This window comes from Triturus cristatus, chromosome 11 (genome assembly GCF_964204655.1).
Source record: "Triturus cristatus chromosome 11, aTriCri1.1, whole genome shotgun sequence".
NCBI lineage: Eukaryota > Metazoa > Chordata > Amphibia > Caudata > Salamandridae > Triturus > Triturus cristatus.
Window position 1 is genome coordinate 585,152,178 of NC_140594.1, and position 26,117 is coordinate 585,178,294.

The 26,117-nt window shown below is 47.1% G+C and overlaps 1 protein-coding gene across 10 annotated transcripts in view; it reads right to left on the reverse strand.

The window, feature by feature from the left end:
- Window positions 1-26,117, reverse strand: part of XPO7 (exportin 7) — a 598,229-nt gene that overhangs the window by 436,253 nt on the left and 135,859 nt on the right. For all 10 annotated transcript variants that reach the window (XM_085633849.1, XM_085633846.1, XM_085633854.1 and 7 more), the window contains 4 exons: window positions 21,493-21,639; window positions 20,700-20,793; window positions 15,632-15,798; window positions 14,275-14,340 (listed from right to left, as the gene is read on the reverse strand). In XM_085633849.1, coding sequence (XP_085489975.1) covers window positions 14,275-14,340; window positions 15,632-15,798; window positions 20,700-20,793; window positions 21,493-21,639 — 474 coding nt within the window. The remainder of the gene's footprint in view (window positions 1-14,274; window positions 14,341-15,631; window positions 15,799-20,699; window positions 20,794-21,492; window positions 21,640-26,117) is intronic.

Below are 26,117 nucleotides of genomic sequence, written 5' to 3' on the forward strand. Positions count from 1 at the left end.
CCAACGGCGGGCCCAATCCCAGAAGCTCGCGGAATGCGAAGCCCAAGCCGTGGAATTAGAGCGCGGTCTGGGGGAGTTGGACGATGCCGCCCGATCTCGTCGATTGGCCTTCCTGCGGGAAGAGATTCGCCTCCATTCCCTGGAGGCGGCGAAGATTCTATGGCGCTCCTCGGTGGCCCGGGTCTACGGGTGGGGAGACAAAAACGGCACTCTTCTCCACCGGCTGGCGACCTATCCCCGGGCGGGACGGATCATTCCGGCCATCGCGGACCCAGCGGGTGGTACTCACACAGCCTCGGTGGCGATAGCCCAGGCGTTCGCTGACTATTACTCCCAGCTATACCGCCACAGGCCGTCCACGCTCTCCCTTGAGGAATTGCTGGGGACGACCGCGGTGACACTTACGCGGTTGCAGCCCGAGGTTTCCGAGACCCTTGATTCGCCGATCGAGCTGCAGGAGATCGAGGAGGCCATTGGCCGCTTGGCACCTGGGAAGACCCCGGGACCCGACGGGTTCCCCCAGGAGTACTACGCTCACTATCGTGAGATGCTGGCCCCGAGGCTTCGGGACCTTTTTGCAGCCGTGGTGGAAACGGGCTCGTTCCGGCCCGAGACGGACACGGCAACCATAGTTGCCCTCCCCAAGACTCAGCCTCCCTCGCGGTCCTGCTCCGACTATCGGCCGATATCCCTTATCAACACCGAACTCAAAATCTATGCTACGGTCCTGGCACAGCGGTTGCGCCCGTCGCTTGCCTCCTTGGTCCACCCGGATCAATGCGGCTTTATGCCGGAGCGGGGGACCAGACACTGCCTGCGGCGCCTGCATCTTGCGATGGCGCACCGCGGCCGCCTTTCTCCCTACCTGGCCCTCCTCCTGGTTGACTTTGAAAAGGCCTTCGACTCCGTGGGATGGGCGTACTTGGCCGACGTCCTGGAACGCATGGGTTTCGGCCCCCGGTTCCGTGCCATGGTAGCGGTCCTGTACGCGCACCCGCGGGCCCAGGTGTTGGTCAACGGGGCTCTCTCTCGCCCGTTTCCCATAGGTCGGGGGACGCGCCAGGGTTGTCCGCTCTCGCCCCTCCTTTTTGCGTTGGCCATGGAACCCCTGGCAATGCTGATTCGCGCGGATCCCGTTCTTCGCCGATAAGATTGCCCTATACGCGGACGATGTCCTCCTCTATCTTTCCGACCCAGCGACCTCGGGGCCCCGGGTCCGCCGGATCCTCCATCGGTTTGGCCAGGCGTCGGGTCTCCATCTGAACCCCAAAAAATCTGTTCTAGTCCCGCTACACCCGTCGCGGGAATGTTTCGACTGGCAATCAGATATTCCCCTCCGGAGACTCTCCTTTAAGTACCTGGGGATCTGGGCCACCCTCCTCCCGGAACTCTGCTGGGCACTCAATGTGGCTCCAGTAGTAAACAAAGCCAGATCAGATATGCTCCGGTGGCAGGCCCTCCCTTTGAATCCGCTAGGGAGAGTCGCCTTATATAAGATGATGATCCTCCCCAAGTTTCTTTACATGCTGCAGAACACTCCATGCCCCTTTCCGCGCCCGTGGTTCCGGGACCTGGATAAGATGGTGACCAAATTCCTTTGGGGCGGTGGTCGACCTCGGCTGGCCTTGGACCGCTGCAGGGTCCCCTCCTACGACGGCGGCCTAAGCATGACCAACCTCTACCTCTACTATCTGGCCACCCAACTACTGGTGGTCCACGATTGGTTCTCAGGGGGCTGGGGCGACCCGGCTTATCGACTCGAGGTGAACTGCCTCGGGTTCTCCTCCATCCAAAACATGCTCTATGGCACAACGATCCCCCTGTCGCTCCCCGGCGTCGTGCGGGCTCCCTTTCTCGCGTGGCGCGCGGCCTTGCGACACACCAGATGGTCGGGGACGTCCACGCAACTCACTCCGCTTTGGCACGGGACGTGGCTGCGGGAGGTGGTGGGACTAACGGGCTTTCGGCAGTGGGATCTTCTCGGTATCTCCTGTCTGGGCGATATATGGCGTGGTAGCCGCATGTGTTCCTTCCAGGAGCTTCGGACCCGCTTCTCGCTGCAGCCTTCTCAATTCTACCGCTACCTTCAATTGCGCCACGCGGTTCGGGCTCACGTCCCTCTAGATTCCAGACTGCCTTCCCATAGTTCGCCTGAGGCCCAGGTGATGTTGGGGTATCTTGGGAGGGGGGGCATATCCCGCATTTATAAATCCCTAATTAACAATACACCGGTGGATTGGAGCGGGCTAAAGCAGCGATGGGAGGCTTGGGTGGGACCCCTGGATGAGGCGGACTGGAGGGACGCCCTTATGGGCCCTCGATCGCTTACCACCTCCGCTAGGCTGCGGCTTATCCAACTTTATTACCTCCACACTGCCTATTTGACCCCGGACCGCCTGTATCGTGCGGGCCTCCGCGCGGACGCCTCTTGCACTCGCTGTGGGGAGGTTCCGGCAGATTTTTTCCACATGGTGTGGTCTTGCCCTCGTCTGGGGGACTACTGGGCAGCGATCGAGGCCGATCTAGCGGAGGTCCTGGGTTGGGAGGTTCCCCACGAGCCTAGAATGGCCCTGCTGGGCATCATGGACGGGATGGACGGGTCCCGCAATGAGAAGTACTTCCTCACCACTGCCCTTATGGTGGCTAAGAGAGACATAGCGGCGATGTGGTCACAGCCAGACCCGCCCAGAGTGGCTACCTGGAGTAGAGGGGTGGATTGGTGTGCGGCTCAGGAGCGGTCGCTATACGCTGCACGGGGCTGCCCAAAAAAATTTCGCAAGATATGGGGGAAATGGTTGGGGGGCCTGTTTTGAAGGGTGGGTGCACAGGGGGGGGGGGGGGGGGGACGGGGGATGGGAGGGGGCGGGAGGGTTTTTGCACTTGCCTGTTGATGCTTTCCTGATTGCAGATACTGATGCCTTGTTCACTGCACTGCTGTATATTATTCCTGATATTGTTCTTTATGCCGCAAAACACAATAAAAAGAAGTTTATCAAAAAAATCCTTTCACACACAGATTTTAGGCAAGGCAGTCCTTATTCGCACAGACAACAGGACAGCCATGTACTACATCCAAAAACAAGGCGGCACACACTCTCCACAGCTCTCTCAACTAGCACAGAGCATATGGAGATGGGCAATTCTACACAAAATCTTTCTCCTAGCCCAGCATGTCCCAGAAGTCCAAAACACCATGGCAGATCTGCTCAGCAGACAGACGCAGCGAGTGGGAACTTCACCCGCAGGTTCTTCACCCGTTCTTTCAGATGTGGGGGCATCCGCAGATAGACCTATTCGCCACCCACGAAAACAAAAAATGCCCAAGCTTCGCCGCCAGATACCCACACCCATTGTCCAAAGGCAATGCGATATGGATGAACTGGTCAGGCAAATTTGCGTACGCTTTTCCACCTCTCCCACTAATTCCATTAGTGGTGCGAAAGCTACAACAGCACTCCCTCACACTGATTCTAGTAGCTCCAACATGGGCCAGACAACCGTGGTACACCACGCTGCTGGAACTTTCAGTAGTGCCACACCAAAAGTTGCACCTCTCACCATGCCTCCTAACCCAGAACCATGGAGAGATCAGACACCCGGACCCAGCTCAGCTCAACCTTGCGATTTGGCTCCTGAGATCCTAGAATTCGGATACCTTAACCTGAACGTTATCAGAGAAGCTAGATGCCCTACCACTAGAGCCTGCTACGCTGCCAAGTGGAAAAGATTTGTTGTTTATTGCCATAACAACACAATCAACCCTCTAGACGCATCCATACAGCATATCATATGCTACTTACTCCATCTACAAAAATGTAACCTAGCATATACATCCATTCGGCTACACCTCGCAGCAATTGCCGCTTACCTACAAAACAGACAGCACCTATCACTTTTCAGAGTGCCTGCCATTAAAGCCTTCATGGAAGGCCTAAAACGAATAATTCCCCCCAGAGTGCCACCCTCATCTGTGTGGAACTTAAATATAGTTCTCACAAGGCTAATGGGACCGCCTTTCGAACCTTTGCATAAATGCGAACTGCAATTACTCACATGGAAAACAGCCTTCCTTGTAGCCATCACCTCCCTTAGAAGGGTCAGTGAGATACAAGCACTCACTATACAAGAACCTTTTCTCCAAATGCACCCGAACAAGGTTGTCCTCCGTACCAACCCAAAATTCCTACCCAAAGTCATCTCACCCTTTCATCTAAACCAATCGGTAGAATTACCGGTTTTCTTCTCGCAACCTAAACTGTTGCAGAAAGGGCTCTACACACACTGGATGTTAAAAGGGCCTTGCTTTACTATATCCAGAGAACACAACTTTTCAGAAAGACAAAGCAACTGTTTGTCTCTTTCTCTCCACCTCATAAAGGCAACCCCATCTCTAATTCAGGGATAGCTAGGTGGATTGTAAAATGCATACAGATTTGCTACCACAAAGCAAAACGCACGCTATCTGTTCCCCCTAAAGCCCACTCTACAAGATAGATAGGGGCTTCTATGGCTTTTCTAGGGAACATCCCATTAGATGATATCTGCAAGGCAGCTATACGGTCAACATCGCACACTTTCACTAAACATTACTGTGTAGATGTGCAAACCAAGCAACAAGCTAGTGTGGGCCAGGCTGTACTAAAAACACTATTTAAAACCACTGCAACAGATACCGGTGGTCGCCGCTATGGTTGGGAACTGCTATATAGTCTATGCAAAAGTGTGTAATCTGCAGCTCATATGCCTCGAACGGAATATGCTACTTACCAGTATGCATCTGTTCTTGGCATGTAGAGCTGCAGATCTACACACGCCCACCCGCCTCCCCGGCTACCTGTATCTGTTCCAGTCTATCTTATTTAGATACAACACACATGGGTTTGTTCACTGTTATTACTACGCTCCATCTTTCCCTGTTGGCGAAAAACAATCTGAGGATGGAGCCGAAGCCCATGCGCAATACCAACCAAGGGAGGAGTCACCGACCTCGTGACTTCCAAAGACTTTCCAAGAGGAAAAACAAACTGCAAACATCCGGGCCCAACACCAGATGGCGATCTATGCAAAAGTATGTAATCTGCAGCTCATATGCCTCGAACATCATTGTTTCTGGAGGAGCCAGAAACTCCCGGTCTGCCAGAGACTTTGTCCTCCAGGCACCCCGCTTCCGAAACGAAAAAAACAAAAATCTTACAATCGTGCTTTCTCTGGGGCCGTACCAAGAATCTGAAACTCGCTGTCGTCTTTCATCAGAAGAATTTCCTTTGTTAATATTTAACAAGCATTTGCAATGCAATCGGTCTCGCCTTTGGGACCTTATATGTATTTCAATCAATCAGGTCATTTGTAAAGCGCACTACACACCCGGACGGGTTTCAAGGCGCTGGGGCGGGAGGGGGAGAGGAAGTTACTGATCGAAGAGCCAGGTCTTGAGTTGTCTCCTGAAGGTCAGCAGGTCTTAGGTTTGGCGTAGGTGGATGGGGAGGGTGTTCCAGGTCTTGGCGGCGTGATGGGAGAAGGATCTGCCTCCGGAAGTAGTTGTCCGAGTGCGTGGGACCGTGGCTAGGGCGTGGTCAGCGGAGCGGAGTTTCCTGTTGGGTACGTAGAAGGAGAGTCGGCTGTTGAGATAGGCTGGGCCGGTTTTGTGGAGTGCTTTGTGTGCGTGGATCAGGAGCTTGAAGGAGATTCTCTTGTCGACGGGGAGCCAGTGCAGGTTCCTCAGGTGGGGGGAGATGTGGTCGCGGCGCGGGATGTCGAGGATCAGGCGTGCAAAGGCATTCTGGATTCTCTGTAGTCTGCTGATGAGTTTGGTCGAGGTTCCGGCGTAGAGGGCGTTTCCGTAGTCGAGCCTGCTCCTGACCAGGGCTTGGGTGTCTGTTTTCCTCGTGTTTGTCGGGATCCATCTGAAGATCTTGCGGAGCATGTGGAGGGTGTTGAAACAGGTGGAGGAGACTGTGTTGACTTGTTTGGTCATGGAGAGTTTTGAGTCGGGGAGGACTCCCAGGTTGCGTGCGTGGACGGTGGGGGCCGGGATGGACCCCAGAGATGTGGGCCACCAGGAGTCGTCCCATGCGGAGGGGTTGGACCCGAGGATGAGGATTTCTGTCTTGTCTGTGTTCAGTTTGAGGCAGCTGTCCTTCATCCAGTCGGCGACAGCCTTCATTCCCTGATGGAGGTTGGATTTGGCGGTGAGGGGGTCCTTGGTGCGGGAAAGGATCAGTTGCGTGTCGTCGGCGTAGGAGATTATGTTGAGGTTGTGATGTCAGGTGATGGTGTGCTAGTGGCGCCATGTAGACGTTGAACAGCGTCGGGCTGAGGGAGGATCCTTGTGGGACACCGCAGATCTTGAAAGCCTCGGAGCGGAACGGGGGGAGGCGGACTCTCTGAGTTCTTCTGGAGAGGAAGGAGGTGATCCAGTCCAGGGCTTTGTTTTGGATCCCTGCGTCGTGGAGGCGCGTGCGTAGTGTGCGGTGGCAGACGGTGTCGAAGGCGGCGGAGAGGTCCAGGAGGATGAGGGCTGCTGTCTCGGCGTTGTCTAGCAGTATTCTGATGTCGTCTGTGGCGGCGATGAGGGCGGTCTCGGTGCTGTGGTTGCTGCGGAATCCTGATTGTGATGTGTCCAGGATGTTGTTGTCTTCGAGGTGACGGGTGAGCTGGGTGTTCACTATTTATTTAGATATGCAGCACATTAGCCTGGGTGCTGAAACATTACTGACCTCTGCTGGTTGTTTTCTATCAAGACAGTTAAATAGAGGCAGTTGAAAAGAAAAATAAGTCCCTAAGCGGAAGTAGATAAGTCCTAGGGCTGATCTCCAGAGCCCACAAAGTACATACACATATAAGTATATACTAAAGTATATACAAGTGGTCTCGAATGCTTGACCTAAAAAGGAAGCCAAAACCTTCCTAATGGGCAAGTTTCTCCTATAAATCAAACACTGCACTGAGGCTTTGATTATTTTTGTTGCTGCTAGAGTTTGGACTGACTGGCTGCTATCCATCTTGTACTGACCTTGTACTCCCACAAATGTAATTGCTGTATTTCTCTGCATTATGATCTGATAATTGTATACACCCTGTTATTCCCCAAATGTTTTATTTCCTTCTACCCCTACTTATGGTTTTTTACTTTGACTATTTCATACTTGTATGCAACGTGTTATCTTTGTAAAGCACTCTGATACCCTGACAGGTCACGTTTGCGCTCTATAAAACACTAAATAAATAAAGTTATTGGTATCAAAATGTATTTAAAAATACAACGTATTTTTCGAAATTGGTCTTGGATTTATTCTTGGGTGTGTGCCTCATTTATTGTCTCTGTGAGTACAACAAATGCTTATCCCTACCCGCTGATCAGCCTAAACTACTCACCCATACTACCACAAAAGAGAGCATTTTGTGTTGTCATTTTTGCCTCAGTAAACCAATAAAGGTTGCCTGGACTCTCTGCACAGCGTACCTCGTTTTGGTACACTTTATAGAGAGTCAGTTCCCTACATTACATCAAGAATTGGAGTACATGTTTTGGAGAAAGTACGAGACACAGGAGCATCAAGCAGCAATCGCCTAGAATTCAAACTATCAAAAGCAAAAACAGAACTGATCGCATAAATAAAGAGAAAACTCAAGTCAACATACCAAGGATTCAGTCAAAGGCATGGAGAAAAGTGTCGGGGAGGAAGTCCACAAAAGTAAACAGCAACTAATTACAAATCGGTCACCTACCGAACTGTCAAGAACTGAAGTGCAAATTATGAACAGAGGACGGTTATCCTGCCAACGATGAGATGGAACCTAACGTGCATAAATTCACCTTTACAAGATTCTAAGAAAACAAAACTGTACACTTTCTTTAACGACAAACTCAAACTCATTGAACAACCACAGCCACACACTACAAGACTTGCCTCTGGCGATCTAAAGTCTCCTTTCATCATTAAAAGAATTGATGGAACTGAAGGAAAGGGAAATAACTAACAGTCATGAACTTGGGAACTGACAACCCATGAAATGGAAAGCCACTTAAAACCTAGGTCTATATTTACATCCTCCTCACACCCAGGAAAGGCAACTAAATTATTCTGAATATCTGTAATCAGTGATCTTTAACATTACTTGTCACGGCAGTACACCAAGAAGAAAAAACTCCTCAAATGGTCCAGAGACAACTTTGTGATACTACATGCTTTCACATATTTCAGGGAAATTTGAGCTTGAGAATCCATTCTACAACTAAAGATACTACATCGTACCTATTATCCCCGTACACACCTATATATCTGGGGCAGGGCCCCAACATCGCCGTGCGTCAGGGGATGCCAGCAGTAGGAAACTTTCCTACATATCCTATGGGAATGGCCAGAGATTGCCAGGTATTGGCAGAAAGTTACAGACACTATGTCCGGGGTGACGGGAGTGACGGTTCCAATGAACGCAAAATTACTTTTATTGATGATCAAAGGGGACTCCGATAGGCCCATATATGTAGGAATATGGTTGGCGCTTGCAGCTGGGATCGCCAAAAGGAACATTGCCAGGAGTTGGGGGGGCGTCTTCGCCTCCATCATTGGACGAATGGGAACGGGACCTTGACTGGTGCCAGGGGGCTGAAGAAATAGTGTATAAGAATATAGGATGTGTTAAAAAATGGGAGAAAGTATGGGCACCATGGCGGCGGCACAAAGCGACGCTGGTGGGTGATTGATAAGCAATATCTTCCAGGGGGCGGAGTGGAGGAACCGGGTCAAGACACTTGTTGAAGGAATAAGTCTTTGCATGGTAGCTTACCCGGAGAACCATTGACGATTCATAGTCTCCCGTTTCTCGTGAATATTGTTGCTGTATTGTCGAAACCTAACCATGTATAATCACATGTGATTCATGTAAATGATGGTCTTTTGAGAAATGTTAATAAAGAGTTTAAAAAAAAAAAAGAGAAACCAATCTAACTCGAGGAATTAGACAAATGGCATGAAGAGAGACCAGCAACAGAAGAAAAGTCATTTCTAAACATAGATCATTCATAAGCAGCGACTTTTTACATGCTTCTCATGCACCAAAAGGGAGATTTCCCACTAGCAGGATGCCCTAGTAATGAAGGAATTGATAGTTTCCTCAAGACTTGCAAGATAGCTAACACTCATCTACAACCATTTACGAAAGACCTAAAATCCTACATCAGAGACATTGTGAGAAAGTGCCTCTTTTGACATGGTTAGCCCACATTTTGCCTGGACATTGATGTGGTTTCGATTGTAGTGCACAGGGTACCTGCCAATCAGGTCCTCTGTGCCAGTGTTCCTTCCCTTACAAACATTCACCAATTGGCACTTCAGGACCCCTATAAGTCCCTAGTAAAAGGTACCTGGGTACCAAGGGCATTGGGACTGAAGAGGGTCCCCTAGGGACCGCACACCTAGGCCATGCAGCCTCCCACAGCAGCAAGCATGCTCTGGTGCAGACAAATGACCAGGTTGACATGGCATACTTCCTGTCTGCCATGCCAACTAGCATTGCCGAAGATATAGGTAAGTCACACCTCTAGCAAGCCTTACTAGCCCTAAGGCAGGGTGCACTAAATCCCAGGTGTCGTCATATCTCCATGAGCAGATATGCCCCTACAATATTGGGGTCTAGTCCTTAACGTTGTGAGTGCCAGGAAAACCATAAATAGTAAATGGGCTAGAAACTAGAGTTCCATAGCACCATGATGGCGTCACTGAACACCTGTTTCAACACCCTCCGCATGCTCCGCAAGATCTACAGATGGATTCCGACCAACACGTGGAAAACAGTCACCCAGGCCCTAGTCAGCAGCAGACTCGACTACGGAAACGCCCTCTACGCCGGATCCCCGTCCAAGCTCATCAGCAGACTACAGAGAATCCAGAATGCCTCCGCAGGCCTGATCCTCGACGTCCCGCGCCGCGACCACATCACCCCCCACCTGAGGAACCTGCACTGGCTCCCCGTCGACAAAAGAATCTCCTTCAAACTCCTGGTCCACGCACACAAAGCACTCCACAAAACCGGCCCTGCCTATCTCAAAAGTCGACTCTCCTTTTACGTACCCAACAGGAACCTCCGCACCGCTGACCACGCCCTGGCCACGGTCCCACGCATCCGGAGAACCACTTCCAGAGGCAGGTCCTTCTCCCATCGCGCCGCCAAGACCTGGAACACCCTCCCCCTCGACCTGCGACAAACCGAAGACCTGCTGTCTTTCAGGAGACAACTCAAGACCTGGTTCTTCGACCAGTAACAGCACCCCCCCCCCCCCTCCCCTCCCTACCCACGCCTTGAAACCCTAGCGGGTATGTAGTGCGCTTTACAAATTATGTGATTGATTGATTGAAACACAGACTCACAACACAAAATGCACTCATAAGCAGCAATAAATCATATTTCTACCGCTACACCACAAAGAACAAATACGACCTTCACAAACAACTACACAACCACCCTAAGATCGGGTTCTATTGTTTTCTTTGCAGTTCTCTGTCCCACGCCCACCTCACTATAGCCCAGGGTATGCCCCACAAGTAGTCAGAGTCTCAAGAGTCCACTATGACTCTGTTCTAAAGTCAGAAGTGTTCCAGTGTGGACACGCTATTCTAGCCAGCAAGTTCCCCAGGGGCCGACTGGCCCGAAATTCAGTCTTACCTGCAGGCTTGGAGAGTCCAGAGTTCCTGAGAGCATCCCTTCTGCAGCCGTCAGAGCAGCAGCGGCTGATCTAGAGGAGTTCCATGAATGATGCCCAGGCAGGCTGCACGTGCTGATCTCCAATCTCCTCCACATGTGGTTGCGCTCCTGCTGCGACCAGAGGTTCCTCACAGTTACTTGTTGCAGGCAAGTCTTCTTGGTCTCTCCAATGACTGGGGGTGGGGCTTCGTTGCCGAGAAGTTCCCAGTGTTCATAATGGCCTCACTGCTTCATTAATGCTTTGAGAGAGTACACACTTCTCGGACATACGGGTTCACAGAGTCACTACTGTACATGAGCACTGACCTGCTCGGCACAGCAGATGTCCGCACAACAGCCCCTCCTGGGATATGGGGTTGCTGATCCTCAGCTGCACGCAGGCTCAAACCCGATCAGCACAGCATTAACCACGGCTCACTTCACAGCAGCTTTCTCCTGCCATAAGTTGATTCGCAACCACTTACTCACATTTCGCAGCAGTAATCCACTCAACATGATTCCCCACTGGACCGTGCTCCCCTCCATTGCTCTCCTCTTCCTCACAGGGCACATTGGTTTTGGCAAGCGGGCAGGCAATGGTGCTCCAGCATCCAGGACAGGTTGTCTTCGATTCCCTGGGTGATGTCCCCTCACCCAGCAGGGAGACTAGCAGTACTTGGACCCCAGTCCTGGTCACAGGCAGAAGTATTGCAGAGATTTCCTTCTTCACAAAGCCCATATAGTTGCTTGACAATTTGAGGGGTCTCAAGCTCACCTTCTCATAGTCAGGACACCAAATGTGATTTTTTTGTCTGGGTCTCTGAAGCTTATGTTGGTGGTCTGCTTCTTTAGACGTGCCCACTCCTCTGTTCTTCCTCACGAAAAGAGTGTCATTGCAGGAGCGACTCCAAAGCTGATAGTCCCACAACAGAGTGACTAGAGGCACACCTAGATGTCGGACACTGTGATAGGTGTATCAAAAGGTTAGCCTAGGGCCCCATGCCTACTCTTTATGATTCCCTTACCAGCCCTATATACTTCCTGAAATGTGCCCAGGACCCTTGCTTGTGACCTTTCACTGAATCAAAGAGCACCGTTTGAAGTATACAAGGAGAAGCCGGGCTCTCCCCTCTCCAGTGTGTGTCCCCCCCCCCAGCTTGTAGGAATGCAGCAATATACACATTTCTATACCTCCTGTGCATGTTTCCCCATGCAGGCCTGGGTCTCCCAAAATGGATCCCAGGGTCCTCCACGTAGTGTATAATACACAGGCACACAAGCACTCAGTGCAAGTATACAACCTACACACACAGCACAGCACGGTATCCCTCATGTACTGCACCAACCATAGGCACACATACATCCAACACACGCAAAGACCATACACGCACTGCACAGCACTACATCCTCCATGTATTGTACCACTCATAGGCACACATACACCCAAGCACATGCACTCACCATTCACGTACTGCTCAGTATTGCATTTTCCCTGTATGCTCTACCCTTCCAAGTCACACGTACACTCCACGCAGATACACCACTGTTGCATTGCGCAGCACTACACACCAAACCGATGTAGGCCCAGGGCGAGTTAAGCACACATCAGCAGGACTTTAAAATGAGTGAGCCTGTAAGCCTCACTACTGTAACACAGGTTAACAAGCATTTGCAATGCAATAGGTCTCGCATTTACGAGAGTTTGAGCTATTGGCATTGTAAATGACAATGCCTTTTATTTATGTTTTTGTTGTTAAAACATAAATAAAAGGCATTGTCATTTACAATGCCAATAGCTTAAACTTGCGTAAATGCGAAACCTATTGCATTGCAAATGCGTGTTACCTATTATGCTAAATCCTTAAATTTCCCATAAAGAGACAAGCACACACACTACTTTGTCTTGTCGGCATATCACTAGAACTCACAGGCAGTTTCGTTCTCAAACAACAGAAGATCGCAAACATTTTATCTGCAGAATTTGCAGGGACCCGCAAGTAATGTTTGTGCTTGCCTAAATGCAAGCCGACATTTCTTTGGGATAATTTTGATCACAGTGGGCATTATGATTTGAAATGGTAGTAAACAGGAGAATCTACCTGCCACATATCCTCAGAGACCTCCGAGGACCAAACCATGCCTATTTTGAATAATAAGACGATTCTACATAGAAGAGAAGCAGCGTGGTGTGTCATTGATTGAATTATCGAGAAACTTTGTTTTCTGTTTGCAGTTAGTGTGTTGCTGAGCTCCACATTACTTTTCACATTTCCTACAGCTGGGTCTTCTTCTGTGTTAGTGCATCAAATAAGAATCAGCTCTCAGAACTACTTGGAGACCATTCAAAAGCAAGCAATTATTGTCAAAATATGCTTTTCGTCAGTTTTTATTTTATGAAACACTTCCTATTTTGATTTGTCATGATTGCAGTGTGATTTTAGAGTCTATAGTCATTTGCAGCAAGTTTTCCTTTCTATTCTTCTCTGTGCGGTAGCAATTAAGAGTAGAAACGTATCGTTGCTATGACATGCTTTGTGACAGAGAGTACCTCTTCAGTAAATACTTTTCTCGGAGAGCGAAAAAAATTCAGCTTGATGCATTCAGACGACCTCGTAGTTAAAGTGTTATACATTCGCTCGGTTGCGCACGGCATACTTCTTGTTAGGACATGGAATGGTTTGCTAGGGAGTTTCGCAATTACCGATCACCCGCACTCCTTAACTGATGCTTTTCCACATTTCCTCTTGAAGAGTTTTGAGAGCCTGACGCGGTTGTCGCGGTGTTACCGAAAAGCGTGGCTCCGGGTGATTTGCATAACTCTTCACACATACAAACACATTCAGCGCCATTTAACGAATAGCTGCTAACTCTTGTGTCTGGTCACATTAGCTGTGATTAAACAAGCTGTCGTCGTGAAAGCGTGGGGCAGGAGATGTGCATACACATGCACAACTCCTGTCCTCTGCACGCGTGCACGTCCTGTCCCCCTTCCAACGAAAAACCAACAACAGAACTCGCCAAGGCGAGCACCACATGTGCTGCATCGCTAGGCAAGGACCTGTACACTCCAACTGATCACTATACGCAATGCTGCCACCACCACACACATTCTGCTTTACTTTTGGTGGAAGCAGTAGACTTCCACCACTGTTAGGGTAGCACTTTGGGCGCACCTCCTAGTCCAACAAGATAGCAATTCAATCTGTGAGAAAGGCCTATGTCATGGCACACGTTTGTCCTGTGTTCGGCTATGACAAAAAAATCAGCATTAGGCATCCAGACATCAGTACAGTTGGGCACTCAAGGCAGGGGGGTACGTCCAATACCATGCAGAGGTCTTGTCCGGCCCAACATGTTAAACAAGACAAAAGCGGATTTCATATTTGGCAATGCACTGTTTGCTTGGAGAATGGGTGTTTAGTCGACATTGACACACACAAAGATTAAATGTGGACACATAAATCTTTAAAAACACTGCAAAATCGATCATGGCTATGACACTAGGTAAAGCACGTCAAAGCTACAAGTAGAAAGAAATTAGATTTAAAAACAGAGTGTCTCTTGATTTTTCACTAGAGAAAATGAACATACCTGATTAATTTCATTTGTTAGCTGAGACAGGATGGTCACTCCAATGATGCAGTGCTCCACACTATCCTAGGAGGACAAAAATAGTATAAAGCAAGCAGCAGAGGGTTACACTCTGACACACATCCATCCTCAGAGGCCATATGTAGCGTGTTATATACATGTTACTTCCTACATAATGCTAGTAGTCTGTGCAGAGAAAAACAAGAACAAACTTAACAGAAATAAAGGTACAAAATGTGCTACTAACTGGAGTAGTGCATGATGGAGACAGCTCAATGCAAAACTCGATTTGGAAAGACGAAGTCAGAGAAATAGCTCCAGGAATGACAGGCAGTGAGCCTTCACCTAAGCAGCCTGGGGCAAGCACCAGCTTAGCTGGATAGAGGTAATGTTGCATTAGTGACATCAACATGGCAACAACCTCATATCTCCTTGGATTACATAATCGACATATGGTTATCTAGACTTCTTTGGCACTGTCTTTGTGATAAAGCCTTAGTGTGCAAAGCACTTCTATTGCTGACTTAAACTAAGATCACTGCATCACGTGGCAGCAGGAAAGGGGTACTATTCGAAGGTTTGAGTCAGGCAGACATGTACACATATTTATGTCCAACCTTACGAACTCCATGGATTGACTATAACAGAGAGTAGGATAACTGTACTCAACTGCAGACTCAGATGGTTCAGAAAAAATCTTACCAAACATAGAAAATTATGTTCTCGTCACTGAAACATGATAAAAACATTTTAAGTTAAGGTAAAGGACCTCTCTATGTTCATTTGTTGCAACAAAAAAAAGAGTAATCCTTGGGAGCACCCCGATTACTGAGGTTCTGTTTTCAACGAATATAATTTATAGTGGAAACAAACCTAGCCCCACTCTACTGACCAACCCAATCGATATCCCCTTCTTAAATAACTTATGCCAGCTGGAACCTTTACTGCTTGTAAATATAACAAGTAGAAGCCAATGAAAGAACCCCACTGGAACTTTTAAATCACGTGTGCAAATTGTCGGAAAAGAGATAGTGGGCATGCCTAGGGACATGAGTCTTATTGACATGGGCTCACTTTTTAACATGAAGGCTACTTTTGGTTAAAAAATTTGATAACGGGGTTAGAGTTTGTTTCATTATTATTATTATTATTATTATTATTATTAGAGAAAATGTGTCAGTGTGTTCTATAGTTAGGCCATCTGCTACCTAATGTTGGCAGGAATCACTTTAAAAGAGAGATGTGCTGACAAAGACCGGCTTAGCTTCGCCACACTGGAATATCTTGTGTCTCCAAAACGGAACTATAATAGCCTGCACAACCCCATCTATAATAAGTGTTCAAGAAATATACTCACCTGTAAAAACCTGGTGACGTCAACAATAACATTCCTGAACATGTACTCCTCCTTCTGACAGTCAAACCAGCCCAGTTTAGTGATGCGGGCATACAGCTGGATAAGAGCTTGCGTGACGAAGGCTGCCAGCTTTGGGCGAGTGGCCAGGTAATTGAGCACATAGTTCCCTGGAAGGCAGAAACCATTTAATCAAATCTAGCAGAAGCAAAGTTTCCAGACCCAAACACATTCAATTTCTGGCAACATGGTCTTTGATGTACATGAACAGCCTAGCACAAAATGCCCATAATTTATGCTGTGGATACAGTATAAAGAAGAGCATTGTGTAACCGCACCTCAGTGGTCCTCACACACTACATCGAAAAACTTCCCACATAGGATCAAAACAAAGACAACACCCTTTCACCCACACACCCTACACTGTATAGGTGCTACCAATGTAGGAAAGCGTTTCAGCGCCCCTCATGGGGTAGTAACAGCTATATAAATGTTGCAATATATTACAATAGTGAAGTTTTAGGATGTTAGTGGTGACTGCAAAAAAAAAAAAAATAGCTAGGAATTCAAAAGTCAATGTCTCTAGAGGATGCCATCTGGGCATTTGCATTCCTTAACCTATAACAAATATGGGATCTAGGTCTGAACTCAAACAGCCAAGTTTCTTAATTGTGCATAAAATCTCAATCCAGAAAGTAAATCCTGATCGAGATTTATTATTGCTGTGTTGCTAAAGAAATCCACCCATGCATTTCTGCCAGAGAGCTGCAGCCCCACGCTCAAGAATTAGAAGCAATATCTGGCTGGCTTGTAAGGGACGTGTGGTATTGCGCATGATCTCGCAAGCACATACAAAATGTGTTTTTTTTAAACGGACTTTGTTTGAACCCTCATTTTAACAGAGTTGCAGTCTGTTATGGAACTGCTTTTAGTAGCTACCTTGCTTTGACACAGCCGGCCCTTGCCCATGTTGCTTTGTTTCAAAAGTGGTTTACCTGTGTTCTATTAACGCAATTCTTTGCTTAGTGTGCCGCTGGTCTGTTTGCACTTAGAGAAGTACTTTACTGCTTTAGGCAGTAAATTCTGTGGAAGGTTAGGCATTTTAACAAGATTTTAAACCGCCTTTTTAGCTTTCAATCGATTTTAAATTGCTTGTGCGCTTTGAATGCTGCGCTCTCCTGCCATACATCTAATCGCCACATTCTTTCTGATGTGATTTCGCACAAGAAAACTTTGGCTATTTTCTAATGTTAATATTATTGAATCTGGCTAAGTCAGGGCCAATACGTGCTTCCAAGCTTTACTGTTAGTCCACTATCTTTTAAATGTTCGACCTGCAGGTACAGCACTTGTAACCTTTCACGTGATGTTTGAAAGTTGGCACGGGCTATACTCGTTCTGTGTCTTTGTGAGTTGTGCTTTATTAATTCCATTGTCAGTAGTGCTACCGCAACAGGCCAACTTAATCAATTCAACGTGTTCACCCTACTAAGTCATTAAAGTAACTTTCAATGATGTAATTGATACATGAACACCTTGCAGAAAACCTCATGGTGGAAATCGTATTATGAGATTCATATTTTTTATTTTAGGTGATTTCACCTACACTTGCTTCTTGGATGTTATCTGCGTTGCTCTTCACTGTACCTTATTTTGCCCTATCTTGTGTGTGGCACCCTCTTATGCCAATGATACCTTTAGGCCCAAACTACAAGGTAGATTTCATAAGTACACAATTGCAATTAGTCAATTTGCGGAGCCAACACAACAAACAGAGCACTTGAGTAAAGGCAAGTCAATTTATTGACTAGCTTCTGATTGCTACTGCTGCTCGAGCTTGCCTTCTCCTTCTAAGGCCACAATCAAACATCTCTTCTGCTAAACGACGACTTCTCATCGTCAGTCAATGCCAGTAATTGTGCACCTACCAGGAGTTGTGGGGCCTCTTTGTGGGTGTTATGTTAAATAATTTTTTATTTTTTTACTGAGTTTTATATAGCGCTGTTAGACCTGGCACCTTGGCGTGGGTCTCCCTTCCATTTTTTGCTGTTGCCTCATGTGTTTTTGCTGGTGTTAGATGCTTTGGGCACTGTGCCACTGCTGTCCAGTGCCACAGTGCAAGTGCTCCCTATTGTAAATTGATGTGTGGATTAGTGATTCCATGATAGGCTGGTTTGGGTTATCTGTCAGACCCTAGTACAGTGCACCAGGAGTGCCCAGGGCTGGTAATCCAAATGCTGCTAGTGGGCATGCAGCACTGGTTGTGCCACCCACAGAAGCAGCCTGTAAAAGTGTGTCTAAGTCTTGCCATTGCAGAGCCTGTGTGCAGTCTGGTACTGCCATGCTGACTGGGCAAGTGCACCCACTTGCCAGTCCCTAAACCTTCCCTTTTCTTCACATCAGACATCCCTATGGTAGGCCCAAGGGGAGGGTGCATTGTAAGTATAAGTTAGGACAAGCACTGGTGTGTGTGTGTGGCATGTCCTAATAGTGAATTACAGCCATTTTCGTTTTTCACTATTGCAAGGCTACATGTTCCCCATAGGCCAGAATGGGCAGTTTGATTATTACATCTTATAATCCTAACTGACTCAGGGAACATGGTAGAAATTCGAGTTTAGTATGCCTGAACTCAGAATGATGAAATACATCTTTTAGTGAAGTTGGTTTTAACATTGTGTTTGAAAATACCACTTTTAGAAAGTAGGTCTTTTCTTGTCTAACCATCCAAACCTGCCTCTGCTAGGCTGTGTATTCCCTGGCTGGAGTTTGAGTGACAGGGGCTGGGGGATTCCAGGAGACAGAGTGAGTCAGCACAGGGCTGAATAGAGAGATCTGCATGCAGATGGGAGGGAGGAGTTGGACCTGAATAGGGCTGTGCCTTCCCTCCACAATGCTGGCTCCACCTCCTGTGGTGCGTCTGATGTCCCTTTCCTGCACTGTGTAAGGAAAAAAGGAGTCATGTCAATAAAGTGCTCCAGGACTGACCAGAACTGGTTTGGACTAGGCAAAGGCCTCTCTGCCTTCAGAGAGCAAAGAGAAACTGGGTATAAATATCGGGACCCAAAAACTTTAGATCACTTTGGGAAACAAGAAGAAACCTTTGCTGAGGAGTGGAACCAGAGAGACTGAGGAGGGACTATCCCTAAGCTGAAGTGCTGCTTGGGAGATTGGCCTGCAGTGGTTGTCTGACTGCCAAAAAAAGGAGAAAATAAACTTTGGCTGTACTTTATTCAACTTGTGAAGGATCTCCAAGTGCTTGAGAAAAGAGCTTGCCTCCTGCTGAAGTCTCAGGGACAACAGACTTCAACCACCAGCTCCCCAGAGTTCTTTGGAAGTGCCTGCAGCTGTATTGTGGCCTTCTGAGGGACTGTGTGTCGCAAGGAGCTGGAAGCGCAACTCACGAAGAAGCGTGTCGCCGCCATCGCATCACTGAACAAGGGTGTCACCTCTGTAGCTGTCGCACCATAAAGAAACGTCTCTCAACATAGAAGAAGCATGTCGCCGCCGCAGCACCACTGAACAAGGGTGTCACCGCTGTAGCTGTCGCATCGAGCCGAAGCGGCTCGCATCATCGGAGAAGTGTGCCGCCGCCACTGTCGTCTCATCACTGAACAAGGGTGTCGCCGTTGCAGCTGTCGCATAGAGCCGAAGCACCTCGCACCACCGGAGAAGCGTGCCGCCGCCGCTGTTGTCGCATCACTGAACAAGGGTGTCACCGCTGCAGCTGTCGCATCGTACCGAAGCGTCTTGCATCATCAAAGAAGAGTGTCGCCGCCATAGCCGCTGTCGTCGCATCACTGAACAAGGGTGTCACCACTGCAGCTGTCGAGACGTCTCGCATCATGGGAGAAGCGCGTCGCAGGGCCTGTCGTGGCTCAGACGAATCGCTGAGTCGCCGCACGGCCGTCGGGCGTGCTCGCATTGTGTCACAACAGGAAGAAGACGCCATCTTTGTTTCATTGCACCGGATCTTCATCGCATCATGGCGTTGTGGGCCGCATCGCCACGGAAGCGCAGTAAGAAACCGATGCATCACCGTTCCTGCGTGTCAGGAACCGACACATCACCTTCCCTGCCACACTTTCGTTGTAAAGCATTACGCATCCAAAGGTACATTGACTCAAAGTGTCGCATTTTAACATCTAAAGAGAACTAAGCTAATTCTACCATTTTAAGTACAGTATTGTGGATTTTTGTTGTTTAGGGTCTTGTGTTAAATCTATATAAAGAATACCTATTTTTGATATAAAACTTGTGTGGTGTCCATCTGTAGTGCTGTCACTGGATTACTGTATGTGGTCACAAATGCTTTACACACTGCCTCTGAGATAAGCCTGTCTGCTCGTGCCAAGCTACCGCGGGGATGAGCAGGGGTTATTTTAGGAGTGTACCCCCTTACCCTGACTAGACACAAGGGTCCCTATTTGTCAAAGGTACCTACCTCTGCCAACTAGAGACCCTCAAATCTGACAAGCGTGAACTTGACCCGCAGGTATCGGGTATCAGAGCGCTTTACATAGCATCAGTTGCGCTACATGAGGACACATTCCTTTTTGTTAGGCACGGGGAGATTAAGTGATTTGACCAAAATCACAGGATGTTCAGCTGTCATTGCCAGAACTCGAACCCAGTTCCCCAGATTCGAGGTCGACCGTCCTAGCGGTTAGGCCAACTCCAATGAAGATGAAAACTGAATCTTCCATAGAATAATGTACAGCATCAAGCAAGCTGCTGCCTTGCTTGGAATCCCTGATGGAGTTGAGCATTTCTCACAAAATCTTAATTATGTTGATAGTGAACTGTCCATTATAAGCCATTTTACAATCCAACTCTATGGCAATCAAAATGTTGTGGATAATTTCAAATGGATCGCCAAAACAGTACATAAATACGTTTTAGGAGACAGAGAGAGGGTAGAAGGGGAAAGAGACAGGTTACAAAAGAGGGCAGTGAGAGACGGAAAAGGGGCGAGTACAGGGATGGGAGAGGGGATAAGGATGGTAGTGAGGCAGAAAGACAATGTGTGAGAGTGAAACAGAGAAGGGGTACCCCTCAGCGTTCTACTCACGGATGTCTATTCGTTGCTCAAGGGGAAGGGGATTGCCAGTGCGAGAGATGAGCTTCGTCAGACAGGTGGCTGCCAGGAGCTGGGAATACGAAGACTGTGCAAAGAAACACACGTGAAAAACACTTTAGGACTAAATTAACTGTACAGACACAAGCAAAGTGAGCAGCGGAGTAGAACGCAGTTTAAATATTACCGTAGGAGCAATGAGACAGCTTGGCAAGACTTGTGATAGGCATACCAGCATTAAAGGATACCCTAAACATCCTACACAGGAATATATCTCATAGGTGCCAATAGATGTGGTTTGTGGTAAAAAGAAGCGAGGATTCAAATAAAGGACTACAGATATCTCACACAGTTCTGTAGCTAACAAGTGGCTTATAAGAAGTGTGGATTAAGGGCAGAAGTAGAACAGTCCTACCCAGTTTTAGCTGGTGATAGCTAACAAGGCATGACTCCCTTCAAAGCCATTTTGCCCAATCCTCTCTGCAGAGGTTAACTTAGCAGCACCAGGAGGACAAAATTGTGAACAAATCCCATTTAGAACTTTAGTGTGTGATCCAATTTGTAGATCTTGCACCATCAAGACAAGATAAATAGGTGAGATATTTCCTTGCATTTATTAAATTGTTTCACCAAACAAGAATCTTACACCAAGGTTTAACACTAAGACAAATATTTTTTTTCTCATTCTCACCACCCCAGAGGGTTTAAAGCCCCATGCTCCTTTCACCAGGTCCCAATATGCCCCTCCCAAAACAAGCTCATTCCTGAAGGTGGCATCTTTACGTACAGTTCCTCGCTCAAGGAGCAGCTGGCACTTGCTCAGGCAGTCGGGGCTGTTGGTGAACCCCACCAGGGCCTTTTCTGCCTCCAGTCGGGTGGCGGTATCTGTGGTCTCATACAGCTGTTTGCACAGGTTCTCTAGCTGGGCTAGGCTCTGAAACATATCAATCATATGAAAGTAACTAAGAGTAAAACAATTAGCTGCATTTAACATTCTTTCAATGCCAACTAAATGAACCTCTATACTTACATACAGTGTCATTCCTATGCTGTCGTTCTGAAGTCACTTCTGAAAACATATTTATTCGCTGTGATTGCAAAGTCAACTGCTTTCCATTACCCATTTAACCTCAGAGACCACTCCAATGGTATACATATCACAATTTGCTACAATTTTCCCACATTCACCTCCAGTGATGAAAAAGACGTCACAAGCCGGTATTCAGTCCCAGAACCTATCATCATCCAAGGACCCAGTGACGTCCGAATGCAGTGTGGTAACACCAAAGACTGCATCTTAGCCCCAGTTTGAGGTTCTGTGCACCTTTTTTTGAAAAAATTGCCCTGCCTGTAGCACATGCACTAACTTGATAGCTGTATTTCTAAGCTGTGCTGTCTGCAGCATATAGACTAACTTATAAGTTACTGACTAGCTCTGCATGTGCCGGAGACAGCCATATTTCTTCACAAAAAAAAAAACTGTTCACAGCACCACAGCATGGTATCACAATATGGTCACTGATGTCAGAATAAAACTGTAGCATTACTGGGCATCACCATACCACATATCCTAATTCGGAAACCCTTCTGGGGAGAGAAAAATACACTGCATCTTACTTCACATGTTGGTCCCAAAGTAAATTGAAAAAAGAAAGGGTTTTATTTTCACAAACTGTATGCAACTCATCCTGAGTTATTATACTAACATCATCACTGACAAAATTGCTGGTCAAACTCCATTGCTATAAATTACTACACTATTCAATGGTACCCATTTATCCCGCTCAGAAGAACGAGAGACTGAAATGTAGGCCATTGTGGGTCAAATGCAACTCTCTGCAATGAGCTCATATCCCACAACGCTATTTCACCAGCACTGGGTCTTGAGACCTGCAGGCTATCTCTGTCGCGTATAATCATACAAGGGTGTTTTTTTTATGGTGTGGCTTGACAGCACAGCTGTCGCCAGACAATTCTGTGAGCATTACTAAAGGGGCCTTGGCTCCGCCCACATGTTGAGAGCCAGGAGTGCTTTTTTTTGTTGGGCAGAATCTGTGAACTTTCACTAAAAAGTGTTTGCCCTCCACACAGCCATGATCATTTATCCTGCTCCCTGTGCTGGAGTTCCAAGGGCACACACTAATTTCAAGAAAGGGTCTTAGATAACTAGATAATTTCTGTTGTTTTTCTCTGGCGGCAGCAGCACAGATGTGAGGAGGGCCATCATTAACCTACATGAATTTTTAGGTCTGGCTTGACACTGCAACTTTCACATGACCTTTTAATCTACACCAATACTATATTACAGTTCTTTCCTTCCACACAATACATATGCATCTCCATGCTGTTCACTTGTAATGCTTCATATTCCCATACAGCATTCCTTTAAAACTAGACCTGTTGGCATTGCCAATGCTTTCTTACTGATGTATTGAGATCTCATACATGAGCCAAGCAGAGTACGCTCTAGCTTAGACGTGGCATCCTGCAGCTGCATCTACTACATGCAGCAGACTGAAAAGTAAGGAGGAGAGACCGTTTTTTATAAAGAACATAGAAACCAGTACGCCTTGTAGTCTAAGAATCAGCATAGTCAAGGTCTTGGGAACAGTGAAAGGTTATTGCTTTTTTTGGCCTAGCGTCTGCCAAGACATTCTGATTTTACTAAACTCAAACGTCAATGAGTGGCTGCATTCTGCCCTTTCACAAGGAGCACATCAACATGCAAAGTAGTTCCCTTCAGTGTACGAGACTACTATGGCAATGTGCGGTTATCAAGTTTTTTTTTTTAACACGATAAGGACCCGTAGGTTCCCCAATGCTAAAATATTACCAAAATATTACCAAAACAATGATAAACCAAAACAAGCATTGACAAAGCCAAAAGGCCAGCAGCCAACAACAGACCAATTTTCTCTGCAAATGCTCATTATTTCTAGGGGACTATTGCAACTCATTATCTTTCAGGCATGTTCCAGGGCTTGCAGGTTTGGCCCTTCAGAAGCTTAGACACAAGAGGCACTTCTTAAGACCACTGGTGAGTACTATATAAAGTCATCCTATAAGCAACAGAAGCCGAACCCCTGGAGACACTCCTAAGGTCCCCAGTGAACACTATATGTAGTCTACCCAGAAGCGAGAGATCCAAACCCTTGGGTATTGTTAAACCATCAGCAAATGCTATATGGGGATAACCCAGCAGTAAAAGAAGCCTAATTCGTTTGGCGCGGATATTAAATGCAATATGATGTCCACCCAAGAGTGACGAAGTGACTGTTGAGCCACCAGTAAATTGCATATAAGGCCTAATCAAGCTGAGGGACAAATATATGGTAGCGGATCAGTGCGTTACCCTGGGAAAGATTAGATTATTGAAGCAGGCAGGTATTGAAGCAGACTATGTAGGTTAAGGTCCAGTCAAAATGCCTGCAGACGAACAGTATAAGGCTAAGTGCTGGGATGGGTGAATATGAGGTCAATGAATATCATGATATATGCTGACCCAACAACGACAATATCAGTAAATGCAATGTGAACGTACGCCACAGCCTGTGTCCACTTAACCTCGACAATGCCCATCAATGATATGTCAATGTGCACCATAACTTGTGCCCGCACAGCAGCGCTGACATCAGCAATAATGATAACAATGTATGCCGTGATCCATGCTTGTGCGATATTATTGTTGCCAAAAGAACTAGGGGAATGTATGTTCCGATCAAAGCAAACATACCTTTGACAACTCCAGTAAGAACAATGTCAATGTACAAGATGTCAACTGTATGCTCGATGTTGGTTATGTCGATAAAAATTATACCAGTGGCTGGCATTTTATTCTTAGACGTTCCAATGAACTCACATCATTGCTCTGACCTCCCCATCAACCCAGAGTAAGATACGTGGTCTGGCAGGTCCTGCAAGCCATGCCCACGCTTATCCAGTAACAAGTCAGAGGTGGTGTTCCACATAAATTACAGGCAAACATGCACCCAGGGAAAATCCTGATCGATTCCACAGATAGATAGTTGCACCACAAACAAGTCTGCGGTAATTGGTCCAAATAAAACCAGTTTGGCCAAAGGCTAGCTTTTCCCAGAAATACCACAGAGCTAGATATCACATGTAGAGGTCGAGAGCCACCTGTGTCATAATAAGATGCACACATGGGATTGATTTATGACTAAGATGCTATTTTGAAATGTAGAGAACATTTTATTGTACCTCATGACCTGTATAAGTTGACGGCCAACACTTTGTACATCAAGTGATTTTGAGTAGACTCGTTCTGTCCAGCCTCTCCCAGCCGCAGCGGTTAATTAAACCAACTTGTTCCTGTTTTGCCAAACGCCTCTTGTCTTTCCATTTATTTAAGGTAAATTCATAACCGAGCAACTTAAGCAATGAGGAAGGAAGTAAGGAATGAAAAGACAAGTAAAGTAAGAGCAAAAGGTCAGAGATTCTGGCCCTTGGCCTTTTCTATACCCTTCCAGATATAAACAGGGAAGACAAAAAAGGAAAAACGCCCCATAATCTTCTGTCTGTATGCGTATGCTGGACTCGCTAGGGTTGACTGTTTAGGAGGAGGGCACTTCACATAACCGTTTATCAGGGCTTGGGCTTCTCCTCAGGTCGTGGCCTATGCGATATGTAGGAGTACATCTGCACAAACAATCAATAAGGCAACAACATACAGGATGAAAGACTGCAGGCGACAAAAACTAATTAAATTAAATCATGAAAAATAATACTTATCCCCTTGCAGAGGCGCCAAACTTATTTGTGTAGTGTTGTACGCTTCTTAATGTAAAAGTACACAATATTGACTAACACTTCCTCAGTCAATGGTTGATAAAAGACCCGATTAGCTGAAGCAGTGCACATGATGTTTATATGCCAGTCTCTTGCTCCACAATTCGAAACTCCACAGTCTCGTATCTCATTAGGCGGGAGACAAGTAGTCACACTAGGACCTTTTTTCATCAACAGAGAGACCAGTGACATCAGTTGTTCAGCAGGGCTCATACCTAGGCAGATGATTCTCTCATTGGACAAAGGGTCCTTAGGCACTGAACGTAGCTTTCAAAATTGTCTGGCTGAAGTTGTCCTATGGATGCAATCTAAGCGCCTAAAATGCAACACATACAAAATGGAGATCATGCTATTTGGCAAGCCTAACTGATTTTTTTTCCAATTCAGTGGTGCCGAACAACCTAAACCAACCCATACACCCCCCCCCCCCCCCCCCCAGCAAGAAATTTCGGAGAGAAGTTCAACACCTCACTCTCCATTTGCCCTCAAGCTCTAGCAGTGGCTGGGACAACTTTTCCCTTAATTAAATTCCTAAAAAAATATTTTCACTTCCACCTATTAGCCACTTTTGCGCTTATCGCTTTCAGACTCTATTACTGTAAC